The sequence below is a fragment of the Gadus macrocephalus genome, chromosome 13, assembly GCF_031168955.1.
Source record: "Gadus macrocephalus chromosome 13, ASM3116895v1".
In the NCBI taxonomy this organism is placed as follows: Eukaryota; Metazoa; Chordata; class Actinopteri; order Gadiformes; family Gadidae; genus Gadus; species Gadus macrocephalus.
This window is the reverse complement of record NC_082394.1, coordinates 16343248-16367249: the sequence shown is the minus strand read 5'-3', so window position 1 is coordinate 16367249 and position 24002 is coordinate 16343248. Positions and strand designations below refer to the sequence as shown.

Below are 24002 nucleotides of genomic sequence, written 5' to 3'. Positions count from 1 at the left end.
TCAATAAAATCCATAAAATATGAATCCCCTTCAACAGAAATGTCCACCAGGTATATAATGAGGGAGAAGAGAAGAGATGCATATTTCTAAAGGCGTGTGTGTGTGTGTGTGTGTGTGTGTGTGTGTGTGTGTGTGTATGTGTGTGTGTGTGTGTGTGTGTGTGTGTGTGTGTGTGTGTGTGTGTGTGTGTGTGTGTGTGTGTGTGTGTGTGTGTGTGTGTGTGTGTGTGTGTGTGTGTGTGTGTGTGTGTGTGTGTGTTTTACCTGTGAGGAGCATGCGGTACTGCAGCACTCTGACGATAACCTGCAGGAGCTGGTGTCTTAACGGCACCTCTCCTCCTTCTTGGCTTTCAGTCTGAGAAGACACACACACACACACACACACACACACACACACACACACACACACACACACACACACACACACACACACACACACACACACATAAATACACACACTCTTGGTCATTTATGTGCAGTGCATGAAAAACAAGTGCACTCAGCCATCTATACATAACTAATGCAGAGCTTCTTCCTACACACACACACACACACACACACACACACACACACACACACACACACACACACACACACACACACACACACACACACACACACACACACACACACACACACACACACACACACACACACAAACACCTATTTTCTTTGTTCCCACAAAAGAGCAATCTTTACTTAGATTTTCCCAATTCAAGGTCAGAGATGGAAAGGCAGTGGAAAGATAACATGACCTTCAAGGGTCTTTGTGGCGAGCCATCCGGCTCCCCAGAGCCACCGTTGTGCAGGTGAACAGAGGGCAGAGGGCCACACAATAAAAGAAAGATCTGGAAAATCAATCAGGATCTAATTGTCTCTGACAGGTATTTATGCCCCGAGCAGGGGAGTGATGGGAGAAGAGTAGGCGCACGCAGTCGCACACGCACCCGCGAGGGCCCACATACACACAAACACACACACAATCTCTCCCTCACACACACACACACACTCGCTAATCCAATAAAATTGAATCCTTCATTAGAGAGCCAGATAGCACCCTGCGGGAAACAGCAACTTCATCTAATCGACACCCCCTTACACCCCCTTCAACCCACCCACCCACCCACCCACACACACACACACACACACACACACCCACACACACACACACACACACACACACACACACACACACACTCACACACACACACACACACACCCACACACACACACACACACACACACACACACACACACACACACACACACACACACACACACACACTCACACACACACACACACACACACACACACACACACACACACACACACACACACACACACACACACACACACACACACACACCAAACACACCACACACACACCACACAGTGCCAACATGGCATTCACAAACAAGCACAAGCACATTCGTGCTCAGTGGAAGCAGGTGATAAGACGAGAGAGGCGTCGGAGAGGGGAGAGGGATAGGGGTAAAACACTCTATTCATCTTCATTATCCAAATCCAGTCCACCAAACAAACAAAAACAATAAAGCAGGCGGCTGGTGGGCCGCTGTGAGACTAGGAGGCATCGAGTCGACTACCATGTCCGCTCGATAGAAGAAGCCTCCAACCACAGCCTGCCTTAACATTCCGTTTCTCAACGGGGTTCTGAACTTTTTACAATCTCTCCCTTCCTGCAACATTGGGATCCACAAATCAGCCAGAATGGGAGACTGGGACATCCTTGGCTTTTCAGACCAACATTGCTGTGTCACTCGCTGACTTAACCATCAAGCACAACAACAAGCAATCACAGCCCTCTGCGTTGCATCTAGTCATCACACTCAGTCCTCTCCTCAGACGCCTCATGTAAATTCACATCCAATTGACACGTGTGCAGATCAAGTGGCGCTCTGCCGCGCGGCAGAGAGGCTAATTAGCTGACGATAGATTTGGTATGGTGAGGAGGGAAGGAGGGAAGGAGGGAGGAAGGGAGGAAGGGAGGAAGGGAGGGGGGGAGAAGAGAGGTGTGATGCCTTGCAGATTACAAACAACCATGTTCACAAACTAAACTCCCCCCCCCGATCTCCTCTTTCACACGACACACATCTACACTCACAGACACACAACCCACGCGCAACGGTAACGCAAACACACACACACTCTCTTGTGGTGTGTCAGGGCAAGCCGGTTTTGTCACCTGCTCCCTCTCTCACACTCACACACTGCTGATCTGATTGGGGAGTTACGGAGGACAGTGCTCCTCTAATTAGCTTCTTTTTGCCTCATTGCCCACTGCCTGAACGGAGCGCCAGCGCCATCGCTCTTTCAACAGCCCCCCCCCCCCCCCCGCCCCTCTCCCCCATTCCTGAGCTCGTTAAGGAGAGCATGCAGGGGGTGGGAGGGAGGGGGGGGCTAGGACTGGAAGTGGACTGCAGGGCTCGACGTGAATGGTAACGGGCACTTAAAGGGTTTTTAAAGAGATTCAGCGTAAAGAGCTCCGATAGGCAGAACCACAACTGCCATGTGCCAAAATGGACACAAGTAGAGGAAAATAAATAAATGAACTGATAAATGACCAAAGCAATAAGTTATGCACATGTATGGATACCTCGATGGACTCACACAGCAAAAGAGTGCAAATAGGCGAACACTTGAGAAAAACACACACACAAACACACACACGCGCGTGCAAACACATGCGCACACATGCACACACACACACACACACACACACACACACACACACACACACCACACACACACCACACCACACACACACACACACACACATAAACACAGTGTACTGAGAACGTTGTACAGAAGCCCTGGTGAAGTGAGGGGAGGAAGGTTTAATCCGGTAAGGGTCCAGCAGGGAATCTGATCAGGGTCTATAGCTACTTCATCACTGTCATCACCACATCCACAATAAGATTAGAGCAGGGGTGTAGCGCCATACTCAGCCCAGGGCAGAGAGAGGGGTGAGGGGTGGATGGAAGGACAAAGAGAGAGAGAGAGAGAGAGAGAGAGAGAGAGAGAGAGAGAGAGAGAGAGAGAGAGAGAGAAGAGAGAGAGAGAGAGAGAGAGAGAGAGAGAGAGAGACAGAGAGAGAGAGAGAGAGAGAGAGAGGGAGAGAGAGAGAGAGAGAGAGAGAGAGAGAGAGAGAGAGAGAGAGAGAGATAGAGAGAGAGAGAGAGAGAGAGAGAGAGGAGAGGAGAGAGAGAGAGAGAGAGAGAGAGAGAGAGAGAGAGGAGGGCAAGCAGAAGGTTAGAAGTGATGAGAAAGGTGAGACTGGAGAGAGTTAAGGTATAGCAATTATGATAAAGATGATCAAGGCTGACAATTATAATACAGACTGCAGGAATGATGGATAGACAGTCATCAGGAGACACCTCACAGAAAAGAAAAAAATGTGAAAATGTGAAAAAAAAATCACGTTTATATTAGGAATTACTTATACTACCCCTACTACTACTACTACTACTACTACTACTACTACTACTACTACTGTCTGAACAACGTTCATTCCTCCATATATTAGGGAGAAAGCGGGGCCAATAGTGACCTCACTGGACCTACACTAAAACTTACTGAAACATACTGAAACAATAACAGTTTCAGTATGCTTTGTTACATGCAAAATATGATATGAAGATGGAATACATTTATAATAATGAGCCACTGTGCATGTGCAAGACCTGCCTAGGGCGTCTAGTTTAGGAATGCTAAAGAAAGCTACAATGAGGAACGACAGCTCCTGCTGCATTCTATGAGTCTCGTCCAGACAGAGACGTTATTGACTCTGATGAAGGTTATCATGGACTATACGGAGGCATTTTGGTTTCACCAGGGCAGGTGTAACATCACCCTATGCTTGCCATACACACATTATAATGATAAGGTCATTGTTTAACAGAACATAGTGATGTCTCTCTCTCTCCCGCTTCCGCTTCTCTATAGATGAAGCAGGATGAACAGGGGGCAGCTGGGGATGAATATTCATGAGGGGAGACAGTTGGTGGCTTGTCGTGTTGCTTTTATAATCAATGGAGAGGCACCTGGACTGTGTGCCTGAGCCCATCCCAGCAGATCAGATCAAGTATGACACAGTGTTATTCCCTCGTGGAATCAAACATTAAGTAGAACTAAATTAATCAAGGTGGAAGATGAGCATTACCCATCAACTGCCCAAACCTTGTCAATATTTTGAGAAATCTACTTAAAAAAGTGGAACATATGGGAGTCAAAAATCCCAACATTTAGGCAGATACTGCTTGCAAAATAAAAAAGAATGAGCAAAACCGCACCACATATGCAATAACAAACACAGCCAACCGGGCTAAATAGTTAAATCCAAGATGTTCTGCAAACTGTTGAAGAGACATTCAGTTTCGATAAACAGAAGTTTCTACAGATGAGTTCATTGGCTGCATGGAAATGAGAAATCAGTGTGCCTGCATCTCTAGAGTCTTATCCGCAGGCTCCCTTCATATCCTGTCACGGGCTTCATAATGGACAATATCTTTATCATTATTCGCTGTAAGCATACGGTTCCCATTTGGACGCCGATGATTGCGTGCTGGTGGGGAGATACCAGGTCCAATATGCGGATGAGTGGGACCATATCAGACAAGGTCTAGAGGGGTGATTCCCAGACAATCTGCTCTGTATTACGGGGGACTAATGCAGATGAGATCCCAGGGTGTTGTTTCTGACAGGATGGCAACATAAAGGCCCATCCCGCGGAGGAAAGCAGGACAGAGAAGGTTTAGAAGAAGTGTTGGGTAAATGTAGAGGTTGGCGAAGATAAAACCCCAGTTAGTCCACACTGGGATGGGTTTCCCACTAACGTCCACCTACAACACCCCAACTTCTTCTGACAAATACCAGCCCTTTGCTAGACAGTAAAGCTTGTCTGATGCAAAGTCTGAAACAAATTATTCCACACCGGATTTCTTGATTATTGTAAACATATAATGATAATAAGAGTAAAAGGCAGTGATAATCATTAGTGAATCCCTTTATCTTCCCTATATTATATCATATATAGACCTACAACAGGTAGGACAACATCGGCTCAGGCTCCAGTCTGTTAATGTTTTACCTCAAACTTCTTGACAACAGCAGCGAAGGCCAGGTTGCTCCGGTTGCTCTCCTCCAGTAAGGACATGCTGCGGTCGTACTCTGAGATGTACGTGTCAAACACCCCGAAGTCATCGCGCCGCGACAGGATGACGTCCACCACCCTCTGGCTCTCCTCCCTGAACAACACACGCAGGGGGCTTGACAGTGAGGGGGGGGAGGCAGTGTGGTATGTCTTCTGCCCTTCTCTGTCACCCGATAAAGGAGAGTGTGATATTAACGCTAAGTCAATAACAATGGGGAGAAAAGGGGGATAGATAGATCATTTTGGCTCTGTTTAAATGCTTTGCTCCAATACAATTTTGTCACGTTTATTCAGATACATGCCGTTAATGAGCAGGATGAGGCATAGCATCTTGCTTGTAAAGACACCTCAACAGGATGTAAATCTGCATACTTATATATCTATAACTAAAGTACCTTTGGTGAATTGCCCCCCTCCCCCCATGTATGCATTCTGTATGTTTTATGACCCTTGCAGTTATCTCGCTTTGAAGAGAAGCAGATTCAAATTCAATACGGTGCCAATGAAAAAGGATACATAATTGTAATACCTCTGCATTTTTATGCATGGCCCCGGGTTAAAGCAAGGTGTGTTTTACGACGTGGTGGGATGGGTGCAGGATGAAGGGGAACGTGGCGGCGCTCACCACTGGCTGATGCGCTCCTCCAGCTCCGTGAGCATGCTGCTGTGAATGCTGTACACCTTGGGGAGCACGCCCAGGATCTCCCCCAGTCTCTGCTGCTCTATCACCGGCTCCCCCTCCTCTCCCACCGCCGCCTCCACCACCCTCCTGAAGTCCTGCACACGGAAATGAGTAAGAAGGGGGGGGGAATAATAAGAAGAAGCAGCTATGTAAAGGCGCCAGGGAAAAGAGAGCTAGACAAAGATCGAAAGATATTGAAGAGATTGGATGTGTGGCTCCTGTAAGAGACAGAAGAGAGCAGAGAGAAACAGTAACCGCTGAGGAAGAAAGACCCAAACGTGGCCGTTAGAAAATGTGCAGAGGAATGGGCAATATTCAGCCGGAGAACGAAAAAGAAGGGAAGGAAGGGAGGAAGGTCAGATGTTCCTAAACATCCTTCCTGCCACCGACCCTCTCGAATCCACACGACCTCCATCACCACCCCCCCCACACCCCCGCATGTACACATACAAACACACACCCAGCCTCTGTCCAAGCATTCAGGAAGGGAGGCATTGCCTGCAAATGAGTTACACACCAGGTGTGGTTGCATAACAACCTTGGTAGACTGAAGGCTCTCTCCCTCTCTGTTGCCTGGCCCGAGCGTTCATTTACTCATCGACACAGTGCCCAGAATGCAGCCCAACGTAGATGATTTCAAGGCAATTGAAAACTCAAGGGATCACATTCAATACTTAAATAATACCAAGCTGAATGGTATTTAATGGCTGCAGTGGTAGTGAATGTAAGGGCAAACACAAAAGGAGTTATAGAGTTTGCCTTGGAGAGTAAAAAATCTGTTCGGAAGGTTATTTATTGTCCCGGTTAATGGAGAGAATAACCTCACACAGAAAGGCGTCTTTTTTCATCAGGACCTGTTCAAAGAGGTGACCTGGTAGTGCGTAGCGGCGGGTCTCTGAGGAGCCAAGTGGCTAGTCTCTGTGGGGCCGAGCTGTCAGACTGAACTACACTGCATATAACATGAAGCCATAATGTGTCTGCCATGGAAACTGTCTTGGGCCCGTGCGCGACGAGAAACCGTGGCCGTAAAACCAACTGAGACTTGCCAGTCCCAGGAGACACCGGCGGTGACATTGTGCTCCATCAGAGCCTGGCGGTTCATCATGAGCCGGTCGATGGTGCCCAGAGTTAGCATTCATCACTTCTGCAGGAGAAACACAGATGCTAACCTGTCGTGCTCTTGCAGGGCCCCGACAGGTTACACACAAACACAGACACATACCCACACACCACACACATACAGACACGCTTCTATGAGTGACAGCAACTAGCCTGTACAACTCACTGTATTTTACTGCTAAAGCAGGTCAGCTATCCTCAATGTCTAACAGTATTTTACTGCTTAAGCAGATCAGCTACCTGCATTACACAGCTAGCCTTAAGTGTAACAGGTTTACTATGCTAAAGTGTAACAGGTTTACTATGCTAAAGCCGGTCAGCTAGCCTCTGTATTCAAAAGTGTTTTACTGCTAAAGTAGGTCAACGAGTTACATTACACAGCCAGCCTCAATGTGTAACAAGTTACTCTGGTAATGCAAAGTCAACTGTACTTAATGTGTAACATTATTGTGCAGCATTAATTGACCTCGGTTGAAGGATCTAGAGTTCAAGGCGTGGGGCTAAGACAGTTGTATTGATACTCTTAGGCCTACTGGGAAACCCCGGCAGAGAAGCAGAGCTGCTTCCCCATTCTTTTGTGGACACATTCTGGAAATTCTTTGTATTTTGTTATTCCTTATCAAACAATGGAACAATAGGCTATGTGTTTTCTCCCTCCCAACAGTCCCAGTATGCGCTCTAATCTGCATGCATGTGTGTGTGTGTGTGTGTGTGTGTGTGTTTGCGCATGTCTATGTGTGTGTGTGTGTGTGTGTGTGCGTGCGTGTGTGGGGGTGTGTGATTCCTCAATGAAATTGGTAATAACTGTGTGTCGTTGGTGTCAGAGTCTATGTATCAGTGACCGATATGTAAAGGAATCACTTGCACCATTAATAATAATAGTGCGACGCGAGCAAATGCTTTTGCATAATGCATGGTTCAACATATTAGATGTATGCATTATGCAACAGTCTGATGAATAATGTCACCCTTTAGGTCTTAATAGAGCCGCACCACTTTTAGCTGACGATATCAAAGGTTACCTTGACTTTGGTCAAAGTCAATAGGAAATGTCGAGTGTGGATTTCCCAAAACATAAGAAAACTCAAATACAAACAACAAACTCTAGCTCATTCTAAGTGACATCATCTGATTGTGTTATGTACGTTCCTCTGCTCCCCTTCCACGCACTATATATCTTTCTATTTTTTCAAGTTGATTATAATAGAAAGACCATCTAGAGGAGGAGTGATGTATACTGTTTGCATTAGGCAGCTGTTTAATAGCTGCAAATGACATGAAGTTGTGGTTTCTGTTTTACCCGATGCTCATAAATCACAATCGCAGCGTAAAGTAATTCAGGTTATGACCTTCTTCAAGGGTATATGGTACTAGCTGAGCGATGGGTCACTCTCTCTAGCTGTCTGATGAACAGAGGCCATGTACTCATGCACAAACTGCCTCACCCACATTCATGCACACACGCACACACGCACAGGAACACACGACAAAATGACAATCCAGTTTGATCAAAATGTAATCTCTACTGAGGTGCTATATTCTCAATCATAATGTTATTTTTCTGTCTTGAAGCAGCTGCCATGAAATCCATCTCTCTGTCTAGCGCTCTACAGGCTCTGAGATCTGGAAGCTCATTTTGACAGCCAGTAAATGAAAAACGATAGAAGCAGATGACAGCAGGCTGCATGTGACGCATGGCACTGGCTGCCCCATCCTAACCCCGGCTCGACTCCCTCTGCTGTTCCACGGCGCTCCGGCAATGTTGTGTACAATTATCTCCATCGCCTCTACCACCTGACTTGTCTATTCCATGACCGGCTTCCTCCCGATGAGCCAAGTGTACTCTCTGTCCCAGCATGCTCCTAACTGTGACCTCTTGGTGCCAAGTAGGGGCGGCGATGATGTGTGTGTGTGTGTGTGTGTGTGTGTGTGTGTGTGTGGAGATGAGCGGGTTGACAGCATTAGTGTGTGATTGAGTGTGTGTGTGTGTGTGTGTGTGTGTGTGTGTGTGTGTGTGTGTGTGTGTGTGTGTGTGTGTGTGTGTGTGTGTGTGTGTGTGTGTGTGTGTGTGCGTGTGTGTGCGTGTGCGCGTGTGTGTGTGTGTGCTTGAGGACGGTCAGAAGCGCAAGCTCCAACAACAGGACCCAGACCTGAGAGGGACTCTGTCTCGTCCCCAGCACCAGCGGGGACTACCTATGAGCTCCTGCATGTCGATGTTGTCAAGACCAGGAAGCGGACCGTCGGCTGCAACAACACTGATAAACCAGAACACAGAACGCAGCCTCAGAGCGGAGGAGGGGGCGGCGGCGGCGGCAGGGGAACAAGGAGGCTACGGAGACCCGGGAACAGACATAAGGGGGGGGGGGAGAGGGGGAGGTTAGGATTGGCCTGGTTCGATGTAATGGTTAGGGTTTGCTTACCTCCTGAAGACGCTTCAGGGCGTTGACATGTCTGGAAGAGAAGCAGAGAGGATAATGAGACGTGTAACAATATCAGTGTCAGGCGCAGCAGATCACTGTTTACCAAACGGGTGAGTAGCTAAGTGACAAATGACTCGTAACAGCAGCACTGAAACTCAATAGCCCATCAGAGAGTGTGATGTCACTGTGGCTGTCAGCTTCTATACGTACTGCACAGTGAATTAGCATCAACATTGCTTGTGTTTAAATAGGCAGAGATCAAACGTACAAAGTGCTATGTCAAAAACAAAAAAGGTGGCAAAGGATTCTTAAACTTCAGTGGGCGATGCTGTCTGGGTATAATTCATGCCAAGAAGGCGCAGCACATTAGCAAGCTACTCACAGTCGCTCGGATTCTACCAGCTCTTTGGCAACGTAGAAGGCCCGGGATCTCCCATCAATCTGTATGACAGGGAGGAAAGCAGAGCGAGATGAATGGACGTGGCTCGTGTGAAAGACTCTCAGAAGGCCACTTATTCCCCTCCAACATTAAGAGCAACAGCAGTGCGGTCAGGCAAAGGGAGGGGGGAGGGGATAAAGGAGAAAATAAGAAAATTCACTTTATATTTTATTCATACTGTCAGAATAAGACTGATTATTTCATTAGCTGTACAGGCTAGCCTTGGTGTGAAAGTGTTCTCAAATACAGGACCTTTAAGTGTAGATGCATTATGGATGAGAATCTGTCGGCTGGTGACACTGCACTGATTTAGAGGCTAATCACGGCCTTTAAACACTTGCCTCAAAGTAAAAACATTACTTTGAGGCAATTTAGGGTGTTTCCCCACAACACATATGATTCAAATGTTATTTCATCCTTCTGTCTGAGGATGTGAGGAATGCCAAATTTATTCCAGATCAGTCATCATGTCCTCAAATGAGACATTTCTCTCAATGAAAAGAGTTTTTTTCTGACTAATTAGACATTCTCTCTACGTCAACACACACGTATACACTCGCACATACAGATAAAAACACACAAACAGACAAAAAACACATGCACACACACACAAAAACACTCTTTTGTCCATTGTTTTAAAGTCATCCTCTCCTCTTACCTTTTGCTCTTCTATATATTTTTGTCTACCTTGTAATTTCTACCTATTTGAATTTTACTCTGGAAAGAGAAGAGGACCAGGAAGTGTATTGTGGCGTGATGGCGGCCAGGGGCAGACATTGTTGTGGCACAGTGAAGGGTGGGGTCCACTCCTGGGCCACTGTAAAATGTCTGCCTGCGTGCCTAAATAGTCTGCCAATGTGAGGAGGCTGCATCTATTTTAAGATATACATCCTTAAATGTATCACAAACAGCACCTAATCAACAGCCTCAAAGTAGAAATAGGATAAAGTTATGGCCGATTTTTAATTCTCAAGTCATAAGAATGGACTGGATTTGAAGTCAAGATGCTTGTTCCCTTGAATCTCATTGGCCGGCTCATGTCTTACTTGTCGATCGTATCCTTGATCCATGCCACCCTCTTCCTCCTCTGACGTTCGGCCGTGGTCTTCGTCGGCGGACAGGCTAGCGGAGATAGGCCTCATGGGGAAGGGCTCTGTGTAGGCACTGCCGAGAGTGGGGCCAAAGAGTAGAAAATACATTACCGATTCATTAAAAACCGCTCAGGCAGCTTTGGCAGGTATAAATATTTAACACTAGAGAGTAGAGAATATGGCACGCGAGCATGGAAGGGCAATGACAGCCATGGGTATCGCATCGTCACGCTAACCTTTTTGAAGAAATTGAAACCCACAAAGCATGCCATTTTATTATGATACGTTTGCAGAATTCTTAAAGATCGTCATTTGTCAACACAGGAAGAATCCACTTGTTTACAACATATTGGACTATAAGATCTACATAGTCTATAGGTTTACCCAGGCGTAGCATCATCTTATGAAGCGTACGTTCACCACACTACCCTGCTCTTCGGTACACACGTATGTGGGCGTGGGTCATTTTTCATTAACCACAATTTGTCCAGGAAAGGATTATTATGAATACTTGGTACCGCATCTGACCCAAAAATCTGATTTAATACTATTTATGTGTGTAGCTGTGTTCTTTATAATCTCCTTATGACCGTGGATCAACATTCAAAATTTGAAGAGGAAAATCCTCTGTGTATTGCTGTTGAATTCGGCAAAACAGACTTAACACGTTTTCTTAAATGCCGTGAAAGAAGTTTAATATTGGTGGGTTGAATGGCCCCCTGGTGGGAGACGACCGCAGTGGGCTATTAGGCGGCTCTCTACACCCAAAGGTTAACACAGTTCCCTGCTGAACCTAATCTTCCCTCAGACACTGTCAACCTTAATGAAGCGCAGCGATCTCTCTCCCCCTCTCACGCTCTCTCTCCCTCTCTCTCATTCCCCCCACTCTCTCTTTTATCTATCTTGTTCTCTCTTTTTCCTTCTCCCTCTCTGTATCTCTGTCTATCTCCCTCTCCCTCTCTTACAAACACACACGCACGCACACACACACACACACACACACACACACACACACACACACACACACACACACACACACACACACACACACACACACACACACACACACACACACACACACACACACACACACACACACACACACACACACACACACACACACACACACACACACACACACACTCTGGCCAATGCTCTGAGGGAGGCACCCAGAGCACATTACTCATAGTTGTCTATTGCCCCCAGAGAGAGCAGGTAATCTCGGCTAGGACTGGGAGGGCCAGTAGAGTAGGCTGGTTTAAACTGGCGATAGAGTAATCGGATTTCAGAACTGTATCGCACCGTCGTTTTATTAGCGCTGTCTGGAATATCGAGCCCTGCGTTTATTTATCTGGCTGCTTATACGTTAACAAAACTAGTTTGTCTGCGTTAGCCTTGAGTAATTTGACACTGAGATATCACTTTGGAATTGCTATTGAGTTTTGGGTTTCAATAAATTATTCATATTATTTTTCAATCTTGAAGAGATGCACTGCACTGGGTTTGAACAATGTAGTTAGCGGCAATAGAATATTGTGCTATGCTATTGAATAATTTCAATAAAATATGCAGGCTGATTCAGACGAGCATAACAACAATTCTAATTATCGCAAACTATTCTCACAACATTAAGTTTTAGCTCATTATATTTGAGGAACGTGTAAACTTCTTACAATTCACTAAAAGTGGCATTAATAATTAACACACTTCCTTTTTACTTATTCTTGGAACCAGCAATTGGCCACCTCAAGAAGCGTATTACAACAAGAGTATCTGGTACTGGATGACAACCTGAGCTAATAGCCAGCGCTGCGGAGATAACAATACATTTCATGAGAGGCACTAAGTGGCATCTGGGTCTTTTATTGTTCAACCTGCCAAATCACCATTTGCAATCTATCTTATTTATTTACAAAAACAATGTGTTAGGTTATTTTCGTGCTCCAGTGCTTTACCTAGAACTTGCCATTTGTAAAGTTCCAAATATGAGCACAGTTTGAGGCACTTTAACAAGACCATTCCGAAAACAACATTCTGGCAGCCGGTGGTAAGTTAAATCGCCTAATGTCCTTCATAGCACCAAGTTAAATCTAGTGTGTCACATTCCCAGACAGGTGCAATGAGTCCCATACCACGCATATGCTGTGTGTTTCCCTGCCAATTCCATTACGCTTGTTATATCCAATTTAACTGAGCTAAACATTGAGTATAAAATGATATATTTGGCATCTATTCTCGTCTCGTAATGATCCTATCCTCGGAGATAAGAAGAGCTGTGGAGCTTCATTAGCCTGGTCTGCCTCCTCTCAAGACTGTGGTACCAGTTGGCGTGTGTGTTATCGTAGGAGTTGGTATTTCTGCTCACACCACCAATGTGGTGGTGGTTGTCCTGTAGGTAGCCGTTCTACTGCTTATACTATGATGGTATGCTTTGAATACGAACTTGACAATTCCCACAAGGGACTAGACAGAAATCAACGACTGCTCCCCTTTTTCTTTCCGATAAAGTCAGCAACACCGGCCACTTGTCTCAGCCATGACCTTTTGTCCCGATCTCCATGTCAGGTTTCACCTTAGCTCCACCGCTTCCATCTGGAGACTTCCTACTGAATTGCAGTGGTAACTCCCCACACCCCCACCCCTCCTCATCTGTCCCCACCTTTCCCCCTTCCCACACCCCTTGTCCAGCATTTCCTGTAAACAGGGCGTTGCGACGGCGCCCTCCTGGTAGGTCTGCAGGGCCTGACTGTCTATCTCTCTCTCTCTCTCTCTCTCTCTCTCTCTCTCTCTCTCTCTCTCTCTCTCCCTCTCTCTCCTGCTCTCTCCTCTCTCTCTCCTGCTCTCTCTCTCTCTCTCTCTCCCCCCCCCCCTCTCTCTCTCCTCTCTCTCTCTCTCTCTCCCTCTCTCTCTCTCTCTCCTCCCCCCTCTCTCTCTCTCTGTCTCTCTCTCTCTCTCTCTCGCTCTCTCTCTCTCTCTCTCTCCCCCCCCCCCCCCTCTCTCTCTCTCTCCCCCCCTCTCTCTCTCCCTCCCCCCCTTCTCTCTCTCTCTCTCTCTCTCTCTCTCTCTCTCTCTCTCTCTCTCTCTCTCTCTCTCTCTCTCTCTCTCTCACACTTGGTTCCTTGGAGTCAAAGCAGCAGCTGTGCAATCACTGCACCGAGGAGCCCCTGAGCAGAATCCTCCAAGAGCCAGCATTTTTCCTGTGTTTAGTTCAGCTCACACACATCCGCGCACGCAAAGATGCGCACACACACACACACACACACACACACACACACACACACACACACACACACACACACACACACACACACACACACACACACACACACACACACACACACACACACACACACACACACACACACACACACCACATAACACCATCATGCACCTACCCACACCCAGCACCTCATTGTAAGTCTGCACACTTTGTCATTTTGTATCGGTTAGAGCCTTTCTAGGTCAGATGGAGATATATGTCTTTAAAGCGATCCTAATGCACAATGCTATGTTGTTATGGTTTATGTTTCCCGTTTGTTTTCTGGCCGTGGCTAGTCCTCCTGAGCTGGGCCGTGACACTGGATGGGGAAGCTTCTAGGCTGGACGCTTCCTCCCCTGGGGTGACCTGGCAATGACCTGAGTCAGCCTGCTGGCATGGGGCCGGCCGAGCCACGGGCACACCCTGGCAAGCACCTCACCGCCCGCTGCACAGAGCCACCACCCAGTACTTAAGATGGCTGGTCCAAGGGTGCGCTAACATAACACAAGCCGCAGGAGCGGCTGCTAAATGGCTTATTGGGCTGGAGCTGTTGAGAAGGGTCATCGAGCACTACAGCCGTTAACACCACTATTGTGTTGGTGTATCAAGAGACACAACGGCCTTAGTCCCCTAGCGGCCATTTTGGATCTCAATGCTAGCTCGGTGGGGAAACTGAAGTCAGAAAGAAACATTTACTTCCAATGAGACAATGCCCCCAATGGCATTATCAACAACATTAATCTATTAATCTCATGAGGCTGCCAGACAGGAGGATAACTGCTGACACTACATCCTCTACTGGGTAGCCATGTTTGATAAAGCAGTGCTGAATTATGGCACAGGCACGAATGCCCAGGCACACACATGCACATAAAGACTGACAGACACACACACACAGACACAGATTCTGAATCATTAGCAATGTCACAGCTGGCCTGGGATGAATAATCACTCTTTGTTGTCTCGGTAGCCTTAGATGGCTTGGTAATGAGGATCCCTCTTCGCTAGTGTTAAAACCTTTTTTTGAAGTCGTGTTTGAATGCTGGTATACATTAATCACAGCAGGGGAAAACAAACCACGCATGGAGCAGCTTTTTTAACCCTTCTTTTGCATTCATTTCTATAAATGTTAGCCTTTTGTGTGCCTTGGCGTGTGGTATAGTGTGGTAACCACGGTAACCACAACCACGAAAACGATCTACTTTCACTGGATAGTCTGTCCAGGGAGTGGAGTTGACAGTTAAATGTGTTTTTAATAAGTCACTGACAACATCAATAGCTCAACCCCTGTGCACTGGCACAAACAAACACAAACACACACACACACACACACACACACACACACACACACACACACACACACACACACACACACACACACACACACACACACACACACACACACACACACACACACACACACACACACTCACACACTCACACTTGTTTAATGGTTATGTATGCACAAGCACATACCCCTTGCACAACTGCAGGTATGTGCAGTTGGATGCACTGACGCATACTAGAAAAATACACACACACACTGGCACACACATACACACACACACACACACACACACACACACACACATACATACATACATATACACACATATACATACACAAATACACAGACACACACAAACATTCAAACAAACCCACAAATCCATATATTAACGTGTTTACACACACACACACACACACACACACACACACACACACAGACACTCACACACAACCACACAAACACACACACACACACACACACACACACACACACACACACACACACACACACACACACACACACACAAACAAATACAGGAAGAAAGAAACACAAGGCGCAAAGGGTTGTCCTCGGCAACAGAGGCGTCTCCAGGGGGAATGCGGAGAGGCCAAGTGACAGATAGGCTCTCTGGTTGGTCGTATCGGTCTGAGGCCCCGGCCACACCGCGGCCAGATCAATAACGTCATTGGGGAGAAGGGCCACCTTCATGAAGGCACCATTGTGTTGGAAATGAAACAGTATCAAATGGGGCTGATGTGTTAGTTTAGAAGACACACACGGGACCATCAATGGGACCATCAATGGGACCATCAACGGGACCATCAATGGGACCATCAATGGGACCATCAATGTGAAGCGGTGCCTCTGGATGATCCCTGCATGAAGCTGGACGACGCACATACAAAACACAGTGTTTTATAGTCCTAAAACAGGGCGCTATAGGCCTCTTTTTCATCATGAAAAAATAAGTACACAGTATTCCGCAGATGATAACTTTCCGACTATCATTTTGGATTAGTTGCTGAAAACCGCTACAAGATATATTAAATAAATGAGGTATCGTTGCCGAATTCGTCTTTTACCAGTGCTTTGTCGGTTGGTGTTCACAAAGTGGTCATCAATCGCACCAGTTTTATTAAGACTCTGGGCAAAGCTGTGACCCTCGTGGCTGGAATAGAGACAAAGTCAGGGGTAATTTGGTGCCCCTCCGACTGCAGTAATTCCTCACTCTATTACACACACTGCTGTAAATCTAGAGCACCTCCAGGGTGAGGAAGGAGCACTCTGGAGAGGAACACTTTAATAAGAGCCTTCCCAAACTTAACCACGTAGTGTCACGTACAGGAGCGCAATTACACACACTCACACACACACAAACACACACACAAACACACACACACACACACACACACACACACACACACACACACACACACACACACACACACACACATACACACAAAAGCACACTTATTCAAATGTACACATACACTCACACATACACAAATACAAACACACACACACACATACACAAACACACACAGACACATATACACAACACACTCACACACAGACACACACACACACACAGACACAGACACACACAAACGACACACATATACAAAACACACACACACAAACACACACATTTTCATACACACACACACACATACATACACACACACACACACACACACACACACACACACACACATACACACAAGCGCACACATAAACACATGTGAAAACACCCATGCAGGCAAGCACATACACAAACATACACAGACACACACAAAATTATGCTCAAGCACCCATGCATAAAGACTAACAAACACAGACCTACGCACACAAACAGGCACAAGGTACCCATGCATGCGCACACACACCGAAACATAGAACAGCACCACCACCATCCCTAGTCCACCATACCACCATAATATACTGTTCTCTATCTTTTTTTAAAAACCTTTTTCACCCACCCCTTATCTTATTGTCTATACCAACCAATCATAATCATATCATTATCTCACTTCCTCTTCCACCAAGTCCTTTCACCCTGGCCTTTTGTCCATTTTAATTGCACCTTATAATTACTTTGATTAAAAATGAACTCTGTGGGCATTTTAGTTTTACTACGAGGCTTTCCCACTCTCAGAGATGTGATATCCACGTCATGGCGTGCAGCAGCACCAGATGTGACCTCCAACTCTTCTAAATGAGAAACAGGAGTAAGCTCTCCCACAAGCATTGTCCATCTTCCCGAAGCCAGCGGTGCCTGGCGCACCAGGCTGCTCATCTCTCACTGAAGACCATACTAGAGGAGATCCCATTCAGTCCATTAAATACTGTATAGGGTTTGCCTATATAAGATAAGAGAAGGGAGCTCCCCTAATATGTCACCTCTCTAATAAGAAGGTCCTTCAATAGAAAGTAATCCCTGACAAACATTAAAGGCAATCATGCACTGGATCTGATGGCAAAAGCCTTTCCTAGAAAATGAAATTCAAACTGTTCAGACCCAATTTTAAAACCCAACAACAAAACCGGTATGATACAAGGAACATTTTACCTCCACAGATGTGTCTTAAAAGGAGTTTGGATGAATAGTTGACCTACCTTTCAGTCTCGTCTTGAGGGACGTGAGGTGTGCTGTCAATGCCAGGGAAGCTGTTCATATCCACATAGCCGTCATTCTCATTGCTGGGCATGGTCGCGCGGTTTGGGTCCTCAAAGAACTCGGTGACGGTGAACGATCGGGTGGGCCTGCCCGGGATCTGGATGTTTTCATAGTCGGAGCTCATGGCCGGGATGTTCTCGTAGTCCGAGGTGTCCGCGCTGGGAAAGGAGATGGAGCGCGGCTTGGTCAGAGGAAGGGGCATGAGGGGCCGCCGAGAGCGCTCCTCAAAGGACTCCACCCGTGAGACGCCGCGACCGAAGGGGTCCCCTTTCCTCTTCTGGCGATCGCTGTAGAGGATCAGGGTAGAGGGTAGGTCTGAACGCAGCTGGGGCTTCAGAAGACCAGTCTGGAGCTGAGGGGAACTACCGGTGCTTCTGCGGTCCAGCTCGATGACTCTCGCTGGGCCGTGGTGACTTGATTCCGAGGAAGAGCGCGAAGAGCGCACGCTGCCATCAATGAACCCCTTCGACTCCGTCTTCCTCCTAAACTTGAGGGCCAGGAAGCGCTTGAAGGAAGACTTCTTCTTCTTTGGCATGTCTGTGGTGTCGTGCTGAATCAGAAGGGAGGGTGAACTCTTTGTGACGGGTCTCTTGGCGATGTGCACCAACTCAAAGGGTGGGGGGATGTCAACCATGGACGTTGGGGTGGAGACCCCACTGGACGACTGATGGCTACGCTGAGAGAAGCTCCCAGAAGAAGTTATCATACATGGGAGGGACATGGTTTCATCCATACTCTTCATTCTTCCGCCGTCCTTTATGGTTTGGTCAATGTCTGTGGGGGAACCCAGAGACATTTGTGAGAGTTCTGCAGAACGGGAGTATAACAGGAAGCGCCGAGGTTTCAGGGATGGGATGAGGCGGTTTACTTCTTGGTGTTCCGGGAGATGATTGAGAGGTTCACCATTTACATCCAAGGCGACGGTGCAGTAGTCATTAGTCTGATATTCTGGTCCTGTCTCCTCCGGAACCGTCTCAGGAACAAAACTAGAAACCTTTCCAGAGTAGGACCGGGATCGCGTTACAATGGTTTTGCGATCCAGTGATATGAAATTCTCTCCATCTGAGTCAAAGCCAGCCTCTTCATATATGTGCTCGTCACTATCTGACTCTGTATCATCATCATAAGGCACTATGTGGCAATCGAGTTCTTCTATGTCTTCTTCAAAGGCCTCAGTGGTGTGGGCAAAGACCACTCTGTTGGCGAGCTCAGGGGCCCTGCCCAGCTCTAGATCCACTGGCACTGTGATGTTGCACAACCTGAGACGCGGCTGGCAGCTGTTTCTCTGCTCTCTCTTAGCTGTCCTTTCCTTCACACTCTTTCCTTTAATGGGTTTCATATCCCTGTCGTCTTCTTCGTCGTCATCACCGATCTCCACATAATCCTCTGAGGAGACGCACTCCAACTGCTGGGAATCATGAACCTCGGGGCAAAGTGAATCCTCAATGTCTGCATACTCATCAACCGACTCAGTGTCTTTTGCATTATCACTGTCTTGGCTGATCACTGGCTGCTCTCCATCACCTTTTACTTCTTCATCCCCTGGTGCCTGTGGGTCCTCTGACTCTTCCACATCCACATCCGACAACACATGGGGGAGGTGGTCTTGGTTAGAATCACCGGCAACAGTCTCCAGTGGATCTGGTGTTTCATCATCTATGTCATCTTCACCCCAATCAGGGTCAGCAATGCTGTACAGGTCATCTGGCAATGCTTCAATGACCGCATAAGGCCCAAACATGTCTTCAGTGCTGGCGGTAAAACGGAACCGCCCGGAGGGGTCCTTAGTAGCTCGCTCTGGTTGCCAATCGATTGCCTCAGTGAGGTCACATGATTCACACGTGTCACTGCCGTCATCTGTGGGGCCAGTAAGGTCATAAGGGGTCTCTTCACAAACTGTCGGAAGTGCGCACAAGTTGCTGCCAAATGTGAATCTTATCACCTCCCCGTCACATGAACACATCTTACCATCTGTGGGTTCAGACGGTTCACATTGCAAAAGGACCCCATTTGATATTTTGTTCTCGTCAACAAGTCCATGGTCCTTGTCTTTGATACACTCTTCTTCTATATTTTCATGCTGGATTTCACTGGGCCCCAAAAGCATTTCAGTAGGTTCAGCATCTTTATCCTCCTCCTCCCCAGAAGCATCTGTTTCAAGATCTGTTTCAGTTTTTGCAGAAGACAGTGTTGACGTTCGGTCGTCCACTGCATTGTCAGTGGACAGCGTGTCATCTCGAAAGATTCCAGTTGAATTCAAGTCTTCAGTGATGTCGTTGTCAGTAGTATCACAAGCTTCATCAGCTCCTTTCAATGTGTCCAAAGAGACACCGTTTTCTGTTTCAGCAGTATTGTCACTAGTTTCTATGTCCTTTTCTCTGCCCTCCCCATTATGTGTCGCCTCTGCTTTGTATCTCTCCTCTTCCTCCCGCTCCTTCACAACCGCAACACATTGGGTGTCAGTCTCCCCGTCAGAGTGAGCTAGGTCTCCGTTGCTGAGGCTCGGTCGAGAACCATGGAGGTAGGAATCAGAGAGGGGCCTGGGCTTTGGAGCCACAGCAGGTTTGGAGACACTGCTGGGAGTCCGTGACCTTGACATCAGCCTGGACTGGACCTTGATGGTCAGGTGACTGCAGCTCTTAGGACGCTGGACTTGACGCGGATTCTGAAGATCTGTACAAAACAAATGAACAAGAGAAAAATAGTGTGACAAGGAATATTCCATTTTACAAAGTTGCAAAGAAGAGATGGAAAAATAACATGTAGAAACAAGTATATTATTTGACAAAAAACTAAAGAAGATTTGAGCCTAGTCTTCTAATATGAGAATGAACCCTATTGTAAGATACCATTATCTTACATACAGCGTTCATTACATTACACTCACTGTGATGAATGATACATGCAGGTATAACTGCTTCCCATATTGCTGTGCAGCATTGAAAACCGCTTTGAATAGTCACACATTCTTTCACGCTAACTGCTCCATCCTGATCTAACGCTTTAGGGTGTTAGGGAGTTTTGGCACTTGCTTTCATCACTTGCTGAAATAAAACTTAACACATATGCTTCGTAAAGGCGTTGCATTAACACTGACTATTTTAGTCCAATCAGGCATTCCACCATGTGAGATTTGGTGATATGTTTTACATCGTTTGAAGTCAGGGGACAGATTTAAAGTTCTGCATGTGAAATATAGTCTTAACGATAGATTGAACGACACAGTTCAAGCCTGAAAAAACATCTCAGTCATTCAGGAGAGCAGGTTATGCGATTTAGTAATGTCATGAAACACACCCATACTCCACAAAGTGTATGCACCCTTGTCACTTCCTGTTATTTAGTACCTGCCCTGACGCACATCCTATTAAACCCTGTGTGCACTCTGATCTATCTGTGTATACTCACCTCTCTCTCTGCCACTCGCTCTCTTTCTCTCCTCTTTTTCTTCTCTCTATCTCTCTGTCTCCCTCTCCTTTCGTTCTCCCCTCTCTCCTCTCTTTCTCCTCTTTTTCTTTCACTCTCTCTTTCTCTCATTCTAGTACTTTTTTTCTCAGTCCAGATGTCTAGACATCATTGTTTGTGTATTCTATGTATTTTTCCATCTTTGGATACAGAGATGTGCTTTGGTCAGCTATTCTGTCTGGAAGACCCTGCTAGACATGCGGGAACCCATACACTGTAACACACACACACACACACACACACACATACACACACTGTGTGTGTGTGTGTGTGTGTGTGTGTGTGTGTGTGTGTGTGTGTGTGTGTGTGTGTGTGTGTGTGTGTGTGTGTGTGTGTGTGCGTGTGTGTATGTAGGTGGTTATTATCAGCATGACCTCCCATCACTCCTTTACTAACACAAATGGACTTCCTTCTTGTCATTCTTCACTAATTCCACACACAAACACACACACACACACACACAAACACACACACACACACTCTTTTTTTTCCTCCTGAAAACGTCCTTTGAGTCAAAGAACAATAAAACAGAAAACAAGAGTCCAAAAGTACCACACTGCAACAACAGGATATGAATTATGCAAGAAGAATTGAATTCAAACAAATGTTTTAAAAACAAAGGAAGATACAGTCACTGTTCCAGACTCACAGGATATGATTTCAGAGTTGATGATAAAAAAGTATTACCCTAAAACGCCTAACATTTAATAGTTTTAGCATCGATACAACATGGGATTTTGATCATCTCAGCAGACATATGTTGCCTTAGAGAACACATTTCTTTCGTCATTCCGTTACCGGTTTTATATCATATTATGTAAAAAAGTAAATGTTATTTTTTTTTTATAGATATTGGACACCGTTTACTATTAGACCTACTTCAATTATACGATGCCTTCCTGACCAACTTCCGAGAGGGTTGTTCAATAAAGGGATTTTAATCAAGTCAAGCCAATATAGATCCAACTCATTCATGTATTTAATGGCTGATTAATTTATCCAAAAATTGTCACATTGTATTCTGTGATCCAAAACGAAATTCGTATTTATACTTCATGAATGTATAGGTCTGCGGCAATTATAGTATACCAATCGACATGATTATTAGCCTAATTATCCAGAAAAGTAATTATTCAAGGTAAATAAAATACTGTACTTTATTTGCTGTACACTTATTGGCGGCTTTCTCCTCAAACCGCCCGCGCGCCCAGAGTTTAATCCGCCTATTGTCAAAAGCTAAAGTTAGACATCTACGGGGTCATCGATCATTTAAAACAAACCTGCGTTCATCTTGGCACATCATCCGCTGGGCGACCCGTTACTATCCACATGTTTTCGCGCCCATTACGGGCTATACATCCAAAACCCCGTCGAAAACGAAGTTTCAACGGAAGACGTGAACGTGTTTCTGTCTATTGGGAGAATAAGTAAGTGACTTGTCGAAGTCGCATCTCCTCTGGTTCGGGCCGGCGGACTTGAGCATCACTGGAGATGAGGCAGGAGGCGCTCCTCCTTCACGCTTCCTGAACGACCACGCACACACAGACTGCTGACCAAACCCACTGAACGAATGGTAGGCTCCCACACCGAATGCATCACCACATGGAGTCCGCCGTCAGCTGAGTCAACCGTCAATAGTGCTTGTAGTGGATCTCCCTATCGAGCTCGGCTTCCCGCGCTAATTACCCATGTCTTTGACAATTTGTCGCAGTCCAAATACTCGCACTCCAAATGTATGAATGATGTATCACACGTGGATTTTCTTTCTAATAATACCAGTAGGCCTACCGCTGCCAACCCAACCAGTTCGTTCTATATCGCAAAGACAATGCTTGAAATGATAACTCCTGGCTTAATCTTGTTCTACTGGACATGTTATGTTCATTGATATTTCCCGACTATCAAGAATCGGATCACAGAAGTTCCTAAAGGCAGTTTACAAAACAGTTTCTCTCGGACCTCACGACTACTGCTATTGGCTGGGCTCCCCGCCCCTGCATCTGCTGCATGATTAAATGAAAGAAAGCCTTTAAAAACCTCTCTCCATAACAGGAAACTGCTCTCCCTGTTTCCTGCACAAGAGGGAACATTCCCTTAGCAACAGATGGACATGGTTGTCAATGTTAACCCCTTAGGTAAAGTTTTAATGAAGGTGATTGACTGGATGTGTACGAGGTGTGCATGGCTGTTGAAGGTGGGGGGGTTAAAATGTGTGTGTGTGTGTGTGTGTGTGTGTGTGTGTGTGTGTGTGTGTGTGTGTGTGTGTGTGTGTGTGTGTGTGTGTGTGTGTGTGTGTGTGTGTGTGTGTGTGTGTGTGTGTGTGTGTGTGTGTGTGTGTGAATTGAATGGAATCATCAACCAATTACACGACTCCCCCCACCCCAACTCCCAC

The 24002-nt window shown here is 46.4% G+C and overlaps 1 protein-coding gene across 1 annotated transcript in view; it reads right to left on the bottom strand.

Moving 5' to 3' along the window:
- The window catches only part of fgd5a (FYVE, RhoGEF and PH domain containing 5a), a 38296-nt gene extending 14691 nt beyond the window's left edge, over positions 1-23605 (bottom strand). Inside the window, exons 1-8 of the mRNA XM_060068598.1 lie at positions 22891-23605; positions 18085-20818; positions 10877-10994; positions 9774-9832; positions 9392-9422; positions 5796-5947; positions 5108-5264; positions 264-354 (exon numbers count right to left, since the gene is read on the bottom strand). Coding sequence (XP_059924581.1) covers positions 264-354; positions 5108-5264; positions 5796-5947; positions 9392-9422; positions 9774-9832; positions 10877-10994; positions 18085-20818; positions 22891-22900 — 3352 coding nt within the window. The 5' untranslated portion in view covers positions 22901-23605. The remainder of the gene's footprint in view (positions 1-263; positions 355-5107; positions 5265-5795; positions 5948-9391; positions 9423-9773; positions 9833-10876; positions 10995-18084; positions 20819-22890) is intronic.
- Between the last annotated feature and the right edge of the window lie 397 nt (positions 23606-24002).